Consider the following 20,934-nt stretch of genomic DNA (forward strand, 5'->3'; position numbering starts at 1 on the left):
TTCCCTTACTTGCCCTTCCTCTCTTTCTGCTCCACTTCCTCATTGTTCAGTCGCCTTTCACGTTACACAAACTTGAGTGCAGAAGTGAAAACTACAGTCTTCCATTCATGCTCTGTGCATGCATTTAAATTTAAAAGCAACAAACACACAAACAAACAACACAACATTGAATATCTATTTTTAGAAGAAGCTGATGAAATTGCATCAACTTTGGTTTAATTAGGTAAAATAGAGTCCCATGATCTAATGCATTTAAAGAGATGAGTTTGTAACCTCAGGACTGTATGGAGCTTTACTATTTTACAAGGGCTACAATATATTTTACTACTATATCAGTATTTATTTGGCATAGGAAACAAATAGCTGGGTGTAAAGTGGTGATGTACTTTGGTGCAATAAAGTAAGTAAAGTATGTTATCAATATTTCATGTTGACTAGTGACATGTCAAACCAATTTGCATTTTTTGTGTGTTCATATTGTAAAAAAGGATGACCCTTTCAAAACGTGATAGCCTACTACATGTAGCCTTGTAATACTTCTCTATGTAATCTTGAATTTAAGTAGCAAATGAGGGGATTTTTTTGTACAACACGTTTGCCACACATTGTGAAACTTCAAGCGAACAACCTAACTCAGACCCTAAAGCAGGATATGAATCTAAAAAGTGAAGCACATGACGAGTGGAAAGTCCCCCTTTACAGTAAGGTCCAATATGATCATGATGATGTTTGATGGAAATGTTGGTGTCTTTATATTATGATCTTAAAGGCTGTAATATTTTCTATAAGTACAATGAAAATATATCAAGAATTTCATGAAGCCTATTATTCCCTTCCAAGTCTATTGCAGGGTATTTTATATAAGTGAGCGCATGATCAAAATGAGGGAAATCAAGAGGCTGACAGAGGTTGAGATAAGGCCAACTATTCTATAAATACATAAAGATATATGCCGACATGCAGACTTTATCATCAATCAGATAAATGCAATGAATGCACTGCATTTTCTTTTCTCTGATTGTGAAAGGGACAATAAAAAGCAAAGACATTGAACATTCACTGTTTCCAGTGTAATCCACGGTTTATAGGCTTAACACCCGCATCATATGACCGCTTTCATCTGCTGTTACATAACCACCGACACACGGCCAGGAGCCAGTGTGACACAGCTGCCAGAAGATGGCAACCTCCTCCACATGGTGAAATAAATAAATAAATAAGTATGGCATGCAGGAATATATATTCTGCAATGAGGACAAGCAGAAAAATCCCCGGATTGGACCGTAAACAACAAGCATGAGCGAGTCTGTGAGACAGCTGACAGATTGAGGTTTGCGTGGATTCTGCTGCTTCAGGGACACGGATCAGGATTGTGTTTTTGGGCGTTGATGTCCACACGACAGACTGGGAGACAACATCCAGTGGTGAGTGCACCTCTTCATCCATCCTCTGTCCTGTTCTGTGTGTTTCGTATTGTGATGTGACAGTAACTTACATGTTTAGTAAAGGAACACTGGGATGGTTTTTCAGTCTTACCAGAAAAAACTCGATTAACTCCTGGAGTGGATTCCAGTGATACAATACAAGAAATGAGAAAGAATCAAATGTCAAAACATTAATGTCGAAATCAGGAATAACTCCATATCTGGTCTGTCGTCATGATACTGTGGTGTGATAAAGCCCAGAATACACAAGTCCTTTAGAAATAACTCAGACTGATCACAATTGTAAAGGCAGAAAAATGAGCGCGAGGTTTGTGAGTGCACGAAAGCGTCAGTGTGCGTGCGTCTACACAGGCACGTGCACACGCACGCACAATCGGACACCCAGCAACTGGAGCAACATCTTATAAAAAATCCTCCTCGGTCACTGGTCAGTCGACTCAAACAAACAACAGTAGGATGAGAAGTAGATGTTTTTAACAGCACTTATAATTTAGTGTTTGCGTTTTCATTTGTCTGTGTAGGCTGCTTGGTATAAAAACATAGGTATAGGTATAGATATAGCCTAGGTATAGCCTACTGTCTGCATGTTGTTGTTTTTTTAATTTATGCTCTTTAAAGCTAAATCCACACACTTCTATTTTGAGACATGTTCTGTAGCCATACAAGATGTGTTAAAAAAGAAAGAAATACATGATATTATCTTAAGAAAATCTGCCTATTAGCACTATGTTTATCGATAAACCTAAAACATATCTGTGTTCATAAGTCAAAACATGCAGGACAACAAGTTGTGGCTCTACATGGTTCTACACTCAGGCTAGCAGTGATTCCACTGTTCCCAGTCTCAATGCTAAACTAAGCTAACTGTCTCTGGGTTCCTGCACAAATGCAATTGGTGTCAATCTTCTCACTCAAGTCTCAACAAGAAAGCAAATTAGGCATTAGAAAAATATCAAGCTGTCCACATTCTTAAAGTTGATGTTAGTTGGAATAGTGAATGCTGGTTGTCTGAAGTGGTTTGATTTGTTATTTACCAAGGAAACATCACAATGTTTAAGCAAACCCAGTGCTGTCACAACGTATTCAAGAAACATTTAGATAGATTTTCGTGTTGAGTCTCCCTCCCCTCCATTTTTGGCCACACATCCTGAGTCAGGCACTGCTCCCAGCATTTGTACTTTATGTCACATTCCATGTAGCAGAATTCATGACATTCATGTGACTGCTTACATGCTGTGTGAACACAGTATCCCACAGCTTTCATGCCCTCAGACCATTCAGGCTGAAAATGTAGGTTTCATGAAGCGTAAATATATTCATCTAAAGCCTGAGAGAGGAACACAGCAGCTCTGAAAGCTTGGGATGGATTTTGATTTTAAAATGTGTGATCTGATTCCTGCTGGGAAGCCATGGAGAGATGCACACAGGTGTTTACCTGTAGAGTAGTAACAGAGGAAATGTCTCAAAAGCCCAAATACAATGATGGGATAGGTAACTAAATACAGTGATAGGACTCCAAACAGGTTAGAATGACCTCATCCTTTTGTTGACATCCACAAGTCTATCTTTGTGAACTTACTGTAAAATGCCGTTTGGCTATAGAAACATAAAATTAAAGCATTTTTTTCATTTAGTATAAAAACATCATCTGAAGGTCTTTTAAGGGATTAAGGTAGGGGTTTATGAGGTCCACATCTAGTATGTAGATACAAGTCAACACAGCTCCTATTTGGAGAAGCCAGCTGGAGTTCTTACAGAGAAGCTAAGTCCTGTACCACTGCAGACAGGGTCACGAGAACCAACCTGTAGCCACTTAAAAAAAGCCCACATTTGAAAAATATTTCATTTGAAGTTCAAATATTTTCCCCTTGACATCAGGTGGCACTTTCCTTCGGCGCTACATCTCTATTGGTACAACTGCAATGCATGCTGTGCGGTGTATTTTTACATCAGCTGTTTTGGTCAGAAAGTGTTGTGACTGAAATCTACATTTACTGTTCTATATATATCTCAGTGTTATTTTGTTTTTCCAAACTGTTCAAAGCAATAAAGTGTCCTGGTCACCATTTACATCACACTGAGTCCAGTTGAGTGTTGGCCTCAGACAGCTGTGGCTAGCTCTGTTGAATAAGAATATTAGCACCCCACGCTCACTTACAAACAATTCCTCATTTGCCTTGATCATTATTCGGAGAGGCTTATGCAACACCAAATAATCCAGCAATACTCTTGCCATATAGGGCACTACCACAGAACCATAAGGAACGACAGTAAGATAGTTCTAAATATATACAGGTAAAGAAATCAATAAAAAAGCTCTCCAGAATATCATACAAGTTTTTCCTGTCTTTGTCTGCCAGTCTCAACCTTAAGAGTTCTTCCTGTGTTTTTTGGTCCTTGAATTCTCTGCTTGTCTCTACAGTGAACGCTGTTGTCTTGTTTTATGTTTACACCTTTACCTTTTGTTAAGCACTGCATGCTTAGCAATTCAGTGTGGTTGAAACACAAAGCCCCAATGAAAAGGCTGTCAAGGTGAAGCTAATATCCAGAAACACAGTGTGCACGCTGACTGAAATGTTGTCTTTTTAAATAAAGGACTAATTTATAGCTGGAGTTACCTTACCTTAGCTTAGCTTAGACTTGTAAAGGAACACAGGCAGGATTTTCCAAACGCGAGTCATACAGACTGTTATATATTGGACGTGGTATTGACATTTACTATTGATAGGTCCGTCATATAATCCAATTCAAAATCTCTTTAAAGGATCATCCCTTTATCTGTTTAACAATGCACTAAGGGCCTGTGTACACCAAAGGCGTTTTTTGACAGTGTTCAGTGTAATTCAGTATTTTCAGTGCTCAACATCCTATGCACAAAAATGTACTCAGCGTCAGTTTTTTTAATATTATTACGCTGAGATATTGCTCTCAGTTGAAAAGGACCACCGCAGTGCTCATCAAGGTCACATCTCCCTCACCAATTACTCAAATAAAGAAGGGGCTGGTCTCAACTTTGTCAACAGCAACAGCAGAAGAGAAACTAATGCTGACAGTCACCCAGTGGAATTTGTTTTTCAGGGGAACATTTTCCAGTGAGAAGCACTCTGGAATTTGGCTCAAAATCTGCATTAGTGACACAAGCAGTCATTGATGTAGGGCTGATAGTACATGGCTAGGTTAATGCAAGTTATGGTTAAAATTTGACTTCTTGCGTACATAGGCAGAAATTCGGTGGTGTGTGTATATGAACGTGCTTCTACAACATAGAGAAGACTAATTCCAGTTGATGACTGATATAGAATATACAATGAAAAATCTGTGTAAGCCAAAATTGCTTCCACAGAATCATTATACTAACTGCAGTGATCTCCTGACTTTTTTTTCTAGCATCATGATCTGGTCATCTTTTATTTTGTCCAATATTTGGTTTATGATGATCTCCAAAACTCAAGACTAGTCCACTTTAGCTACACTTACTGTGTAGTGCTAACTACTGTGCAAATGCTAATATGTTGACGTGCTAAACTGATATGGCCAACATAGTAAACATTAAAGGGTGTTTATCTTGTTCTCGACTGTTAGCATGCTGGTCTCACATTATCCGTCCTGTCCTGGTGAGACTACATCTGCCACGGGGGCAGATTTCCACTTCTTTACAGCCTTTGTACCACATGCACATAAGCTCTGTGGATCAAAAGAAAGACTGCACATTAGGCCAACCCGTCCCTGAGTTATTCGCCACTTTCTTTGAAAAAATGCTACAACCATTTGCCAGAAATGAATTGTATGAGGCTTGGTAACCACCTCATCCTGGTAAAAAATAAGCATGAATTATTGTCAATGTGTAGTGTGCAGTTTGTCTGCTGCTGTATAACATACCGAGCTGTAAATATTCTACTCCACTGACTACTGTGACGTAATCAAGTTAGTTATTCAGCTATTCAGCACAGAGCACTCTGCCATGCCTCGACTGGCAGTGGTAGTTTGACACAAAGACAACCCTTTCTGTCTGTGACATAATGGTAATTTCACCTGCAATGCTGCTCCTCTTTGCATTAGACTCTCCTCTCCCTCACTGTTTGTGTCCTCTCCCTCTCTCAACATACTGCATGCATTAAGAGAACATGATTTACTGTTAATTTTTTAAGGTATTTGTTTTTCTTATTTTCCCAGGGGATAGAGCAAGGAGTGCCCATTGAATTCTGCGTGTAAGAGAAAAGAGGAATAGCACGATAAAGCTCACATGAATGTGGCTGGACTGCAGAAAACGAGAGCATCGTCATCCAAAGTCCAGCCTTCTTAGACCTTACTGGACATTTCAAATCTCCCTTTTTCTTGACCGCCCTAGAGAGGCGATGGAGGATTAAATCACGTGCTCTGTCAAGAGTGATCATAAACCAAACCTGCAGAGACCCCATTCCCCAGCGCCGGAATCATTGAATACTTTGTAGGATCTCATAGGATATACTCAAACTTTCCCAAGCAGTTTGCTTATCTCCCTCAGAGGAATCGCTCTGATAAAAACAGGAACAATTAATGCTCTTCCTGTGAAGGCCTGAAAAAGAGCCAGAGCCCACTGGAGGGTCTCCGAGGAGCTTTTTGGGGAGTCTTGACTCGGATGAGAAGATTGCTGTAGTCACGGAGGCGATGGGCAACAAGAACACCACTCCGCCTAAAGGTCCCAGTTCTGGCACCACACAGAGGGAGGAAGGAGTGTGCATGGACAGCACCACAGGTAAAAACTAATATCATAGATCATACATCTTAGGTAGTGTTTTCCTTTTTCTGCAGGTTCAAGATGGTTCTGACAATATTACAGGTACTGCTAAATACATTCATTCATTGAAATTCCTCCTTCCTAAAATGGCACATCAGGGATAAAACACATGACACTAAGGAGAGCTGCTGATTGAGATCTTTTCAGAATGGCTCAAAGCTTATCATTCATCTGTGGAGACTGGTTTCCCACAAACTGCTGTTGTGTACCGGAAAAAACAGAGCTGAAGATGATCAGGATGATCACGAACTGTAAGGAAACCACCCTAAATACTCTGGGATGTCTGTAATGTGCTATACAGTCAGGGCTGATGGGCTATAAACATTACACAGCTACAGCTAACAGTGACTAATGGTTGCAGTCATGGCTGCAGGGGTTGATGGGCTGTCACCATACATAAATACAATGGAGGCTTTTTGTAGCTTGTGCCAGCTTCATGAAACATCATCCTGCTGCATGAACGTACACTTTGAAGGTATATAGGAAAGCACATTGGATTATGGTATGTGTCAGTCACTGATTGAAACCTGCTGAGCTAACAGTTTGTGTGTCAAATAGCTTTAGCGTCTAAAACATCTTCAAGGGATGCCAGGACACACAACCACACACAAGGTGCAAACAAGAGAGTGACTAACTGGTAGAAAGTGTTGTGACATTACTTTTTCATTCTTGTTTGTCTATGTAAGATGACTAAATGAAGACTTTGACATAATTGGAAATAATCGTAATAGCTTTTATCTTGGTTAAAAAAGATGACTTATACCATTTATATCTCTACTAAACACAAATATAGAAGCAGAAGGAAACAGCTAACCAGGCTCTGATTATAAGAAGAAACATCCACTTCACAACGCTCTGAAAGCTAAATTATATTTAATCAAATATATTTCATAAATAAATTACATGTCTTTATTTCTTATTGGTTTGATTTGCTAAAACGACATGTCCAAACTTTGGGATTTGAGGAGTACTCAAGTATAAGTCCACCTCACTGAATCTTGTCATATTTTACTCACCGGCATACTTCCTGCTTGAAACAAAAAAGTAGTCCCTGGATGCCTTTGGATGGAACAAGGCTAGCTTCTAATCCTCCTGATTCCCTGTCGTACTAATTTACCAGTGACTATATTTAATTTCCAGCAATCTTTTATTTTCTTTTACGTCCCAGGAAGGAGACAAAAAGTGTATACCAACACAAAGGTGAGACCACATCATATAAAGAGCAGTAAAATTCCTGTTTCATGGCTGAATTCCATTGTATGGCTTTTCAAAGCAGTTTTTAAGTCCACATCAATATAAAGCATACATGCCAACCTGAGGATGTCCCTAAGAACTGAATCCTCCTTAGTTTAGACTGGACTGCCTAAGTTGCCACCCATTTGGAAAATGCTGCAGTTACACTCTGAACACGTGCTCTGACGGCTTTTGAGATGTGGTTGCTCGCTAACATCAGTCTGATTCCTTCGCAGTAACAGAAGGAAGCAGGAGGACACTGCAGTGATTTGACTACGGTGTGCCGAAAGGGACAAAATGGCCCGCTATTAAAAATATAATGTGTTGATTTGATACACTATTGTATTGCACTTAAACTTTCTATGTTGACACCCGTAATAATAAATTATCTTGTTTTCCATTTCTGCCAACATCTCTTCATATACATGACCACATCTCACACTTAGCTTCCAAAGTGAAGTCAGTGTGATGTAACTAGTTTAACTAAATACAAAAACCTTGCTAATGTTGGCCTACCTTTTTCGTACAGGCTCCAGTGATTTGGCATTGCGTCATGTTAATCTGCAAAAGACCAACAGAACACAAATGGACAAAATGGATGTAAAATACAATTTTAATCCTTCAACAAAATCAAGCTCCAAAATAAAAGCTATATCCAAGAGTCCTGTCTGTGTTATCAAAAACATCATCAGGGTTATTTTCTTATACTTTCTAAAGGTACTCAAGAGCCAGTAAAAATGAAGAACCTTTTTTTAGTCTTATAGTGCTCCTCATGATCAGTAGACAGACTAGACAGATCTAAAAGGTACCATGTCTCTTTAAGTAGTGTCAGAATATGCTTTTCTTGAATTGATTGTTTTCATGAGCCATTGAAAAATAATAAATACTGTTGAATTATTATATTAGTTATGGTAATGTTATCGAACAGCTGAATTAGGAGGTGTATCTCACTCTAGCCATTGTTTGTGTTTTGCGTTTCTAGGAAGTGTCTCTGGAGATGGACCGCCAGGCCCCAGCCCAGAACTGCTTGCCTCCCTGCAGTCCCTCAGAGAAAACACTGACTACACACTGCTGCCACACTCCCTGCACCAGGTGTGTGTTTGTGCTCCTGTGTCGTGTGTGTGTATATTTGAATGTCTGATAGTAGTTTTTCTCCTTGATCCACAGGGAGTAAGTGTGTTTAATTAGTCAGACATAAAGGCTCTGTGTGGGTGTGTATGCATCTACTTATGTTTGTGAGTTTCTGCCTACATCTACTATAAGTGTGACCTTATCCAAAGAAATCTGTTGATGTAACAAATCTCTGGGCTGGTATTTCTCAAACAATACAAGACAACTTGTTGGAGCCGCACTCAGATAGCATGGGTTACACTTTTAAAAGGTGAGCCTCTGCTCAGGGAGACATCACATCAACACAGTCTCTGAAATTGTGCAACAGCTGTCCTCTGCAGGTGCGTGAATCTGAACTGGCAGCCCTCTGCTCTTTTGTTCGTCTCCTGACGCTGCCCCCGCCTCAGATCACGAGTCCAGTGTTCAAACAGACTAATTAGAGGTGTGATAAATATAGTTTGGTTCAGTCTGTATTATGTTGAAAGGGATCACAGCAAAGGTTTCCAGGTGCAATACTTTATAGACTTCAGTTTCCTAACAACACATGGACAATAAGAATAAAATGTTAGTTATATTTTCACTGTAGGAATTTAAAGTTAATCTATCTAGAACTGCAGGGACCACTGAACATTTACATGACATTTAGCTGCAAGGAGTATCTTTTTAGAATAAAAGTAAACATCCATTTAGAGGAATTTGGTGTGAGTGATGATGCTACACTCTGCAGATAACCCTGTTCAGCTGTAGACTGACTCTTTGCAGAAACATGCTCAGAGTCTTTCAAAGAAGGGTCCATATTTGGTCATATCTGCTAGCACCTTCTATTCTGGTGTACCAAATATTTCATCACCAGAATTAATTTATTAAGTACTAAACAGACTAAAAAGAACAACTCAGATAGGCGGAGACAATTAAATGTATTAAAGTAACATAAGTGTGGCTTAAATGTGGCTTAAGAATATTACATTTTAACAGGTTGTTGGATAATGTTCAGCTTTGCATGTTATCCAGTTATGGGAGGGTTTTCACTGTTGGTAAATGATGTATGAAATAAATGCAGGATTTATAATCAGTAAAATGAGAAATGAATGGAATAAGGTAATTGAATTCTTGTACAAAGGGATTAATAAATGCAGAGAGTCATGAAGGAATTACTTGAACTGGACCATGGGGTACAAATGTTGAACACAAATGGGTCAGTGAGCTTCAAAGCGAAGCATATTTTATGTCACAATCCTAACACAAATGGTTTCTAATTATATTTTCTAGGTAGGGGTCCAGATACAGTATCTCAAGCATAAAGAATAATCTGAACATCTAGATTTCAAAGAGGAGTACATTTTGGAATGGGACTAAGAAATGTTGCAGAGAAAGATGCATAAGCTGTGCTCAAAGATTCATCATTGCATCATCCATCAAAGCCTCCTGTTTGACTCCAGTGAAAAGTTTTGTCTGTTTTTTCTCTATGTGTGAATCTGTTCCAGAAACAGGCTGTCTAGCACAAATAGAGAAACTTAAATTATTGATCACTCTGCAGACTTTTCAGTGAGTAAATAAATGAATGGTCTGATTTCTCACTGAGCCTGGCTGACACAGTTTCTGTTTAATGGCTGCCTAGAACAAACTGACAGCATGTCATTTTGCACTGTCATTGAATTACACTAGAACATCCGAGGAGGTGAGCCTTCCCGGGCTGTAGATTTACTCAGTCATAATCTTGTTAGGTTATGGAAAGGAGGGTAAAAAGTTGGATGGGAAATAAGCCCACTAAGAGACGTTAATCCGGACTGTAATTAGTTTCATGTGACTTCATGTCTGATAGGGTGTGTGCTGGCTCTTTCCTTTAGTATGACTGTGTCATGTGATTTTCATCTTTAAAGGAATTTGGTGAATTTCAAACAAACATCTACATTTGGTCGAACAGCCTAACTGGTTATTGATTAAAACATCATTGTACAAATGCAGATAATTGGGTTCAAGATCTCCCTGTTAGTTAGTTAGAATGGTGCTCTGCCCGTATGGACTTACAAGGCACTACAAAACAAGGCAGGAGCAACAACATAAGAAAAAAAAGGAAATACAAATCAGGACAATTTTCTAACATTTTACTGAAAAGATAACATCTAAGATCATGATATGACAGACAAAAAACATTAGAACAAAAGTGCATTTCACTTTCAACCTCCTCAAGTTCACAAGGAGAGCACTTTTCATCCTCCTTGGGTTCAGAGTGGAAGCGACCTGTTTCTAATGTCAGAGGAAGGAGACCACATCTCAGCTGAGCACAGACAGACCTCTGAGCTCTGGTTAGGTTAAGAGTGACATAGAGCTCTGAGTTATTCATTTTATTAAACAGACAACATTTTCTTAGTTTGGGCTTACATGGGACTTCTTCTGACCATTAGTGTTTGTAACTTTCAAATTGTTTTGTTTTAATCTGACTCACATTACATGTTAACTTGTTTCTATAGATGGAGACCTGTCTTGTCAAATATCTCTGCAAGCTCTGTAGCCCAGGTGTACATTTTAGAATAATCCCAATAGAGGATTTGTTTTGTTAGTCTGTTATCCGGCATATTAATGAATCTACTCCACAGCTTCACCATGTCTCACCTGCCGTGTGTCACATAGCCTAGTTCCCATCCCATGTCACAATATAATGCAAGTTTAGGGGCACTTTTGTGCACACTCAGAAAACTGTGCATAGTTCTGTTCTGAATGGGTTCAGATAACCCTAAACTCCTGCAATGTCATCTAAAACAGGACAGTCTGTGTGCTTTTAACAGCTCAATGATAGATGTAAATATAATGTATGGTACATCAATGTATACTATGCGTCAACTTCTGTGTGAACATCCTCTTTATTCCTTTTGTCTTTCAGATCGCAGAGGCCTACTCGCACAAAGAGGAATGTATCCTTTCAAGTGCTCAGTGATTTCATCTTTTCTGTTTTTAGCTCTTATGACATTTGCCAATCACTTGTGTTTCCCGTTCGAGCCATGGCTGAGCCAGACTGGTACATATGCTGATTAAAAAAAAGCGGAGTATGATATCCCCTCTGTTGAGTAAGCTTTGTCTCATTTGATTGAAAGGAGGGTTTACCTTAAGTAAGGCTTAACATGACGAGCTGCTTTGGGAAAGTACAGAGTCTTTTGTAAGTTGTCCATTCTGGTCCGATGAAGCACAACGAATGACAATGATCTGATAGGAACAACACAAATATGTCTGCTTGTTTTAAGATGATTTTAAGCTTTGAACATTTTCAAATAACATCACAGAACAAAAAACTCCTCTGTTAATGATTCAGATTTGATCCATCAGCCTCTCTTATTGTTGTTTTCATCTTTCTTGTCTCACAGTCTCTGGGTATTCCCCGTACTTTGGATGAAAGCCCTGAAGACCCGTAGTAGTAGTTTCCTCTGGCTCTGTTTGTGCCGTTGGCCTGGCAACAGCTGTGTGCCAGTTGTGCTACAATGAGGAAAGTGTGTGAGAGAGAGTGAGGGGAGAGAGGAAGAGGAAGTAAGGAGGCTTAACATACTAGCAGCAAGGAGTTGTGAAATGAAGGAGCCTTTGGGAGGAGAGGTGAAACGTCTTCAAGAATTTCTACCAGTCCAGTCGCTTACGGATAAAGCTTTGAATTACCATGACCTGGATGACTGAGAACCTTCAGAGAGGAGTTGTGAAATGTTATTACTGATAAAATGTTAAAAGTACAAGAGACAGTTAAGGAGAAGAGGAGAAGTGATAAATGTTTAAGAGGAAACATGTTGGTCATAATGACACAGTAACTTTCCACAACAGCTGTGTTCAGTCTTGAGACTGATACAGGGTAAAAAGTTTATGAATCATACAAATATTTACATCCGATGAGAAATAGCATGCATTACAGTGAAAACATTTGACAAGCCCAACTGTATAGATGTCTGAAAGTCAGCAAAAGAAAAGTCATCATAAAAAAGTAAGAGGATTGCAACTAAAGGACAAATGACTCAAGGCTTGCCTCATGGCATGGTCAATTTCTTTATTTAAACTTAAATATTTTAAGCATGTTCTGTATGTTACCTGCTGGTTGTTTTCTGTCTTACCTAATAAACAGCAGTGATTTTTGAAGCGTTCGTCTGCAGATAGCAGGAAACACATCAAATAGGAGCTTACATCATGCATCGTCATGCGTAGAGTCTATGTGGATAACTTAAATGCCTATTTATGTTTAGAATGTAATTTCAGCAACAAATCCAAATCTTAATATTGGTTCATAAAATGTATTTTGAAAACTGGAACTGGAAATTTCAGAGCCAGTTAGATGGAAAGTCTTAGTTTGTATCTTTAACTAGTGATGTAACCAGACCAGTGGGCCATCCAGTTCCTGCAGCTGGAGAAGATGTACCATGAACGTCTGCTGTCCAACCTCGACACCTTGCAGGAGAACTGGGGTACTGCATGCATATGTTACTTTCTTTATAAAAATGCATCAGTTCTTTAAAAGGTAAAGGTAATGTGCAATTAAAAAAATCAAGGTATGTTTGTTTTTACTTTTTGCATCTATTCTCCAAATGTGTTTCCAGAAAGCCAGCTGAGGGAGAAGAAGAACACTGGAAGCAGTTTGCCTGCTGAGACAGACTTCATCAGTCAGAAACACATTGAGACCCTGAGCCAGATCTGCAGGACACACCTCAGGTATACCACAACAAATCATCACCACATTTATCAGATGACGTTGACATAATGTTCCACATTGCTGCAGCAGACAGATACATTTAATTTCCTCCTCATACCTCCATTACTGGCAGACGCAAACCTTTTAGCGCCCACTTTGATTTGCTGTTATCCACTTCAGTCTTTGCCTAACATGTGGACACACTGAGGAGACACAGCCCAGACAGACACAATGATAATGCATGAGGATGCACAAAGAACACAGACTCACATGGGACTTGTTTGGAAAAATCTATATCTCTGACAGGGCAGGAAAGATTTCCGCAGGATTGTGATTTCCATCAGACACAGATAAATACAGCTGGTCTGCATGCCAGACGCTGTAGTGTCCCACCCATCATGTGACTCTCTTGGTATATTATTGTAGCTCTCAGTAGTTTGGTGCAGGTGGGTTTAATTTTAGAGAATAGATGCCAACTCCTGCTGGAAGGGCCTGAAGGATATTTAAGCATTCTTATATGTTCAATAATGTTGTGTCTTTATCTGTTTTCTCTTTCTCTCTTGTCCCTCTCTGCTTGTCTGTTCGGTGTGTCACTGTCTTGACTTCTCTTTGCTTATGTGCTCCTCTTCAGACCCTCGGTCAGTGTGGAAGAGGTAAGAAACATGAACCATCCAAAATTGTATATTGATCTCTCTCTGCTCAGTTTAAAATTGCAGTAATTTTTGTACTCCATGTTTGATTGAACAGAACATGCTGAATACCACGTTGACAGATGCTCAGAGCAAAAAGGAGGCACTACAATCCTGCCATGATAACGGTAAAGATGTCTTCCTGCCTGTGAATACATGCTAACTGCATGCTAACCCACTCACTATAACAATTTGAACACTCTTATTATAAACAGGGAAACTAAACACTATGTTCTCCATTTTCCTTCACATGTTAGCATGCTAGATCAAGCAAATGCCCCATTAGCTTTGTGTGTATTTGTCTTCAGTATGGCCCAAGGTGAAGAAGTGACACACACACACACAAACACACACACACACACACACACACACACACGCACACACACACACACACACACACACACACACACACACACACACACACACACACACACACACACACACACTTTAAGTTGCTAACATGTCTTAGTTTGTCATTGCTCATAAACCATTCAGACTTATTTGTGCTAGTATTAGCCTACTGTAAAACAAATTGGACTAAGGGTAGGGTGACCATATTTTCAAATAGAATAGGGATGCTTAAGCTTTAAGTAAAAATTGGCAATAGGGCTTTGTCCAGTCTGTGTTTACCTGTTTTACTATGGCTTTGTTCGTCAACATTTCCACCATGGGCGACTAAAAATGGACCGTTGCAGTGTGTGCAGCATATTCGTTGTGTGGTATTTCGAAGGGAGCTGCAACTTTGAGCTCTTTGAAAAACACTAACTACCAGGGCATGACAGCTAGTCTGTCTTTCATTACACAGCAGGTTCTGACCTGCCATTCTGGGCTAGTGAAGCAACTGCTACACTGAGATTGATTGACAGATGTTAAGACAAATCAGTATTGACATTTGAGTCACAATTCATTAGGTATGTTTTTCTATTGGTTAGATGAGCAACAGGCTTGGCCACCACAACATTGACTGACATACTGACCAATCAGTTCTGCAAGCATGGGGAATTGTTTTGGTATTTCAGTTGGTTGAAACAGACATACTAGTGTAAAATTCAAAATGCTCTATGCGCTTCATATTTGCTTCCATTCAATGGCATTTTGCGTAGAAAACATATAAACAGTTGTCAGAAACAGAGACGTAGCATTATCAGAAGGTCTAGAGCGTGAAATCATACCTTGAAAAAACTGAGTCAGGTTAGTTTTCCCCTGTACAGACCCTTTTTAATTTTGAAGGAGAAGTGACATTGACAAGAATTCAAAGGTTGAATTCTTTCCAATTGAGAGGGCAGTGAAGGCAACATCAGGTGTTTTGCTGAACTGTTTTGGTTTTGTTTTGAAAATTGTCGCTGCCATTGCAAAGACTGGTGTCAGTGGACACAGGCCCTAACTATCATCTTGCCAGTGGAAAAATGAAGACTAGGTGACAATAGAGTTAAACTTCCCATTACCTCCTCTAATCCTGTCTCAAACCTCCCATAACCTTCTAATCCACTCATGGACTCATTGAGCTGCATAGGGCCTCAGTATCACTACACTAACACTGACACCAAGTTCAAATGCAGTTTAGCAGCAATCATTAACCTGTGTTGTTACTGTCTCACAGTCAAAAAGCTGGAAACAACACAACAGGATGAAGGAAAAGATCTCAGCACAAAGGGCTCGGATTCAGAACTTCCCTCTCATCAGGACGGACATGAGGAGGAGAAGGAGGAGGGAGGAGGAGAGGAAGAAATGTATGAGGAAGGACACAGAGTAGATGAAGAGGAGGAGACATGTGAGGAGACACCAGAGGAGGAGGAAGTGAAGGTGGAGTGGCCGACAGGAGTCCCCCAGGCTTCAGACAAGGACCTGGCAAAGCTGTCCCACACAGAGGGGGTAGGAATGCATATCATGTTTCTGCTGTTTTTAAAAAAAAAAATTTTTTTAATCTGCTTTCATATATTTTAATCACAGCAAGAAAGGTGAAGCAATGCTTTTTAGTTTTACAGCATGACCATGATTTGGGTTTGAGAGTAGTGCCCAAAATGACTTACAGAAAATATTTTCCTGCTCCCTCCTCCTTTTTGCCTGTGTTCCTGCTCCTCTATCATCCATGTATCATTCTTTCCTTCCCCACCCTGCCCTGATCTCTCCTTTTTTTCCTCTGCATATTCAACTTTCTGCCTGCAGAAAGTAAGACTGAATTGTTTAAGCTCTATTCAGCTCTTTGTCTTTGCTGGGACACTCCCTGAAATGATCTCTGTGGTCCCTTTGTGAGATCATCGTTAACTTCTCCATGTTCAGAAATCTCCACCCACGTTCACTGGTGTGGCCTGACACTCGGGATGTCTAGCCTGCCAAATGGGCTAGATTACTGAGCCAAGACATCATGACCTGGCTGAAACACTTGAGCTGGAAGGGCCTGGTACTTCCTCGGGGTGGACGTGTAATAAGAGCTTTTCCAAACAAGCAGTGCAGACTGAAGGCCTCGTATTGATGAGGTCAGGAACAAAGCAGTTATGTAATCCAGCAGAGGAACGCCTTTATTTTGCAATGAAATACTTGAAGGGGTTTAACTAAGAAAGTATGCATTTTCTCTCCTCTCTCATTTCAGTAAATGTATGAAAAACACATTTTTGTCTCTTGATTCAGATAATTGAAAAGGAATGATGATGAAAAAACAATCTTGAATTGAAGGGGGCTATATTTGATTTCATAAGATTATTTTTTTGGCAATGTTTGAACTTATTTGATGGTGAGAGCTGCAGAGAGTTAAGAGCTGCAGAAAAGGTATGACACAAAGAGTCAAATGTTACGTATGTCTGATAAACATTTGAAATGCTGGTTTGTATTTATAGACGTCAACGGAAGCATTAAGCAGGGCTGAAGGAATACGAGCCAGAATATTTGCTGATATCGATTTATTGCATTTTTACATCATAACTAATCTACATATTGGCTGATACAAAAGAGGAACTTGCTGGATCGAATGCCAAACAGAAAGCAGTGACCCCATTGTTAAAGCTTGCCTTCCCTTTTTTGCACAAATCTTTATTTTTCAACTTTTAAATGTTTTTTCTCTTCACAGTTTAGGTCATCTTATAGAGTGTTTTTGAAGCACTGTATCCTTAAGAGAAAAGCCCCTTCACATTGAAATGAAATGCAGAGCTGCCCCACACACAACTGATGAAAACAAATTGGTAATGTGTTTTAAAAGATTTTAACCTCAACCATAACATCTGATTTAAAATGATCATAAAGTCACTTCCTTAGTTTAAATGTTCTTTTTAGAGGAGTGTCTGAGGAGCTGGATGTGAAAGTTGTTCCTATTCACACACGTATCACAGTGGTGACATGAAACAGCAGCGGATTACACTCTTCAGAGTCAAACATTCAATTAGAATGTGCCTTAATTACAGATATGGCTGAAAGTGATGACTAAAGCAGAATGCAGCACACTATTGACCCACCGAGCTCAGTATATAATTGACCTATAAACCATGCCGGCAGATGAGGCCGACAGCTTGATAATTAACTGCACTTCAGTAGTCAGCATATGACCATGCTGTGTGTTGTGGTTTCTGCTGTGTGGATTGTTTAGAGATTATGATCAGGTCAAAGGGCTCTCATCAGGGTAGGTGGTGTTTTATTTAAGATGGAATCTCGTTGCTGACCTCTGTTGACCGTACGATGTAACTGTGGTTTAAACAAAAGTTTGATTTGACTGAAAGTATTTTGCTTCTGTGTTGTTGCTCATGTGACTTTGCAGCCTCTGCATGCAGGTCATCTGTTTACTTATGTCAAACACACATTTCACTTTAATCTGCAGATCTAGCTTTTCACTTTCTAGCAGTTATTAACTTGGTTCATTTATTTAATACATCAAAGTCTGTGGTTTACTTTCGTTATTTAAAAACACATGTTCAACTTTGCAATTTATGGACTAAGTTCCAAAACGTTCAACAAACCAAGAGCTGGTTATGTGCCAACATTTGGTGTAAGGCAGTTTAGGTCAGCTGATGTTGGACTACAGGACTACACTCATATTAATGGTTTTATATACTTAAAGCCACAGATTTTTTGAATAAGCCATCACTAAAATCACTAAAAGTAGGTCCAACAAGACCAGTGACGAAAGCAGTCTGAAACAATACAGATTTAAAATAAATCCCCTGGTTAGCCTGGGTTATTTTAGAAACGGAAATAACTGGGAAAACCCTACCTTAGAGTTTGAGTTGTAATTTCTATTTCTTGTACAGTTTGCAACCAAGAACGAGTGTTTCCATTTTAAAGCTCAGTTTTCATTTAACCTTTTAAAGCAGTAGCCTCATATTTAGAGAAACTGTCTCTGTTTACATCATATATTTTTGACTGTACTCGACATACACCCTATTCATGTTTACCGAAGACCCTGACATGTTCCAAGTCCTCCCAGTTTGAATCACGTTATGGGTGATATACCCCCAAAAATGGACTCTTAGCACAAGATGCAAACATTAGCACCCATTTCTCTGGTTTCTGTGTCTCCTCAGAGCTCTGCTCCAGATGGCCTGGTCTCCATTCTGAAGAGGAGGAGAGCCTCTCTGGATGGATTGCCTCCTTCCAGTGACATTGTCACCAAACAGAACTCCAAACGTAAAGTTCGCTTCAGTGAGCCCGAAGACGGCACTGAGCAAGGCACGGTTGAAGTTATCTATGTTAGCATTTTTATCTGAATGTGGATGATACCTTGAAAGCATGTTGTATGACATATCATCAGTAAGATAAGCATTCGTCCTCTTTCTGTCTATAGATGAGGTCGGTGGAGATTCCTGCCTGATCCTGCTGCTGCTGTGCCTGGTAACAGTGGTGATCAGTATAGGTGGAACTGCTCTGTACTGCACCCTGGTGGACACTTACTCCAACATTTGTACCGACTTCACCCAAAATGTTGACTTCTACGTTATGAACGTGCGGAGGTTCTTTGATGGTCTCAGACACTGGTTTCCTCTACGGACTTAGGCCTTTTCCCCTGCACTCCAGATGCCAGTACTGTGACTTGCAGTGTGAAACAAAGAGCAAGGATGAGCACAACTCCAATTTGCAGTTTGAGTTCACTGTGACTGCCATCAGACCCACGGGCATAAATCTGCTGCTGCCATCCAGAGTGTTCAAAGCTTTGATTTCATCATTCTGAAGCTTGGGTCCTTTGGCTCACATCAGTTCCTGATTTTTGAATGACTGATGGAGACTCGAAGCACCACCTAACAGCACACTGTTAGAAGCCTGCACGTTGAGGGATCAGGATCTGAAATCCCTTGTTTACAACAGCTTGTGTTGATTTCTCATCCTTCGCTGAACCTTAAAGACACTACACAGTAGGGCTCACGACAACATTTACAATCTGTGTCTCGTGATTTCTCACATTTGTAGCAGTCCTAGATGTGTGCACATTTGTATTTTTCTCCAGAAGCTTTCTTGTTCTTGCTGTTTTATACTGACAGAAAGAAGCTGTGTTTGGACTCAGTAGAACTGTATGTTTGTGTGTTGTTTTAACTTTTTATTGTCCCAGACTTTGATTTTATTTCCTTTTAAATTCACAATAACATTAGCTTTCTTTCTGATGGCCTATCCCTGTTGAATGAATGAACTCTGGGCCTGTACAGTCACACCAGACACATTGTACAGCATGACTTTAAGGATTTATATTGTTTTGAAACCCCCAGATTTCAGATACAGACAAGCCTTTATGATCCGTTTGTTTACCTTAAAGTGGTTGCTCTCAACATTCCTCTGATCCTTTTAATATGAGCAGTGTAAAGAGACGCATTGTACTGTGTGTGATATCAGTATGTGTTCTAAGTGCCCATTAAATACAAACAGCATCATAAAACAGTCTGCATGAATGATGCTGCGTGTAAAGAAACAAGGACAGTGTGGCTCTTGGTATGGAAATAGAAGTGAACCACCTTCAAACCATACATTTCAGAGTAGTGATCATGGTTATCAGTATGCAGTACTGTCAGTGTGCTCCACAAGCTCAGGCACTTACCCTGTGTTTCTACTTCTGGTGCTCAATGTTGTCGTGTTCATGAGGTCTAATTTCCTGCTCTACTCCCAGATTATTATGATTGAATCTATTTCTTTCAGTAGTGTGCAAACAGCCACACAATGATAGTATCAACACAATGCAGACAGAGGATACATATAGATTGTGTGACACTATATCAAATACAGAAAATATAGATTGTGTGACACTATATCAAATACAGAAAATCAGATACACAGATGGAAACAAAAAATGAAGAGGAAATATTGAATACTGCTAATAGAAAGTTTTTCTATAATTCTAAGAGCACTAAAACAATTAAGTTAAATGCTAAATTAAGATGCTACATTTGTCTTCACTGGAAGTTAAATATTCTGTGTACATGGGTAACACTGTTTTGGTATCATTTAGTCCAAAAGCAGAGCTTTATGAAGTAACAGTTGTGTTTCCTGGCTGGGACAAGTAACACAACAGAAACAAAATTATATTTTTGACAAAGAAAAATGAAATTTGTTCCTGCATGTTCCTTTTTTCCATCACCTTGTCTTGATGTTTTTACAAATTTGAAACAGTTTATAGCTCTCCTTCTGATTTCCTAATGTTTGAAAAATGATGAATACTTCTCCTGTCTTTTCACTGTGGATTTTGCATCGTGAAGTCCACCTTTTTGTGATACAATATTTATGTTGAGTCATGTCCACCAGAGAACACCAAAATAAATAAATTATGAAACATCTGCATCTTGTTTTTCTATTTTAGCGATCAGCAGCATTAAAACAGTTTCTAGAAGTAGTCGGGCTTTTATTTATCACAGGCCGTTGGTTTAGGATTACAGGAAAGAGTGGGCTATTTTATAAAACAGGCAGGATTTATACTTGGCGAAGGAAAGGCCAAAGGAACATGATATAATAAAGGGCCTATAGTCTAATTATGGAAGGAGCCAGATAAAGACCTTATTACAGGGCAAGACCATGAGGGTTATTTGAATGGAATGCAAAGTATTTATGAATCAATTTGTT

General features: G+C 39.5%; 1 protein-coding gene across 1 annotated transcript; it reads left to right on the plus strand.

The window, feature by feature from the left end:
• Positions 1–970: 970 nt before the first annotated feature.
• cnstb (consortin, connexin sorting protein b) lies at positions 971–20,651 on the plus strand. The gene is made up of 11 exons (XM_034699654.1): positions 971–1,424; positions 5,619–6,180; positions 8,438–8,547; positions 11,447–11,477; positions 12,912–12,998; positions 13,131–13,242; positions 13,854–13,875; positions 13,970–14,039; positions 15,512–15,783; positions 18,420–18,564; positions 18,680–20,651. The coding sequence occupies exons 2-11, from the start codon at positions 6,093–6,095 to the stop codon at positions 18,886–18,888; spliced, it is 1,146 nt and encodes a 381-aa protein (XP_034555545.1). The 5' UTR covers positions 971–1,424; positions 5,619–6,092; the 3' UTR covers positions 18,889–20,651.
• The last annotated feature ends 283 nt before the right edge of the window (positions 20,652–20,934 follow it).

This window comes from Notolabrus celidotus, chromosome 13 (genome assembly GCF_009762535.1).
Source record: "Notolabrus celidotus isolate fNotCel1 chromosome 13, fNotCel1.pri, whole genome shotgun sequence".
NCBI classification, from domain to species: domain Eukaryota; kingdom Metazoa; phylum Chordata; class Actinopteri; order Labriformes; family Labridae; genus Notolabrus; species Notolabrus celidotus.

Coding starts and splice junctions, on each gene's coding strand:
- cnstb (XM_034699654.1), top strand. CDS start 6,093: ATGGGCAACAAGAACACCACTCCGCCTAAAGGTCCCAGTTCTGGCACC. Junction 8,548..11,446: donor TGCCACACTCCCTGCACCAG/GTGTGTGTTTGT, acceptor TTTGTCTTTCAG/ATCGCAGAGGCCTACTCGCA. Junction 15,784..18,419: donor AGCTGTCCCACACAGAGGGG/GTAGGAATGCAT, acceptor GTGTCTCCTCAG/AGCTCTGCTCCAGATGGCCT.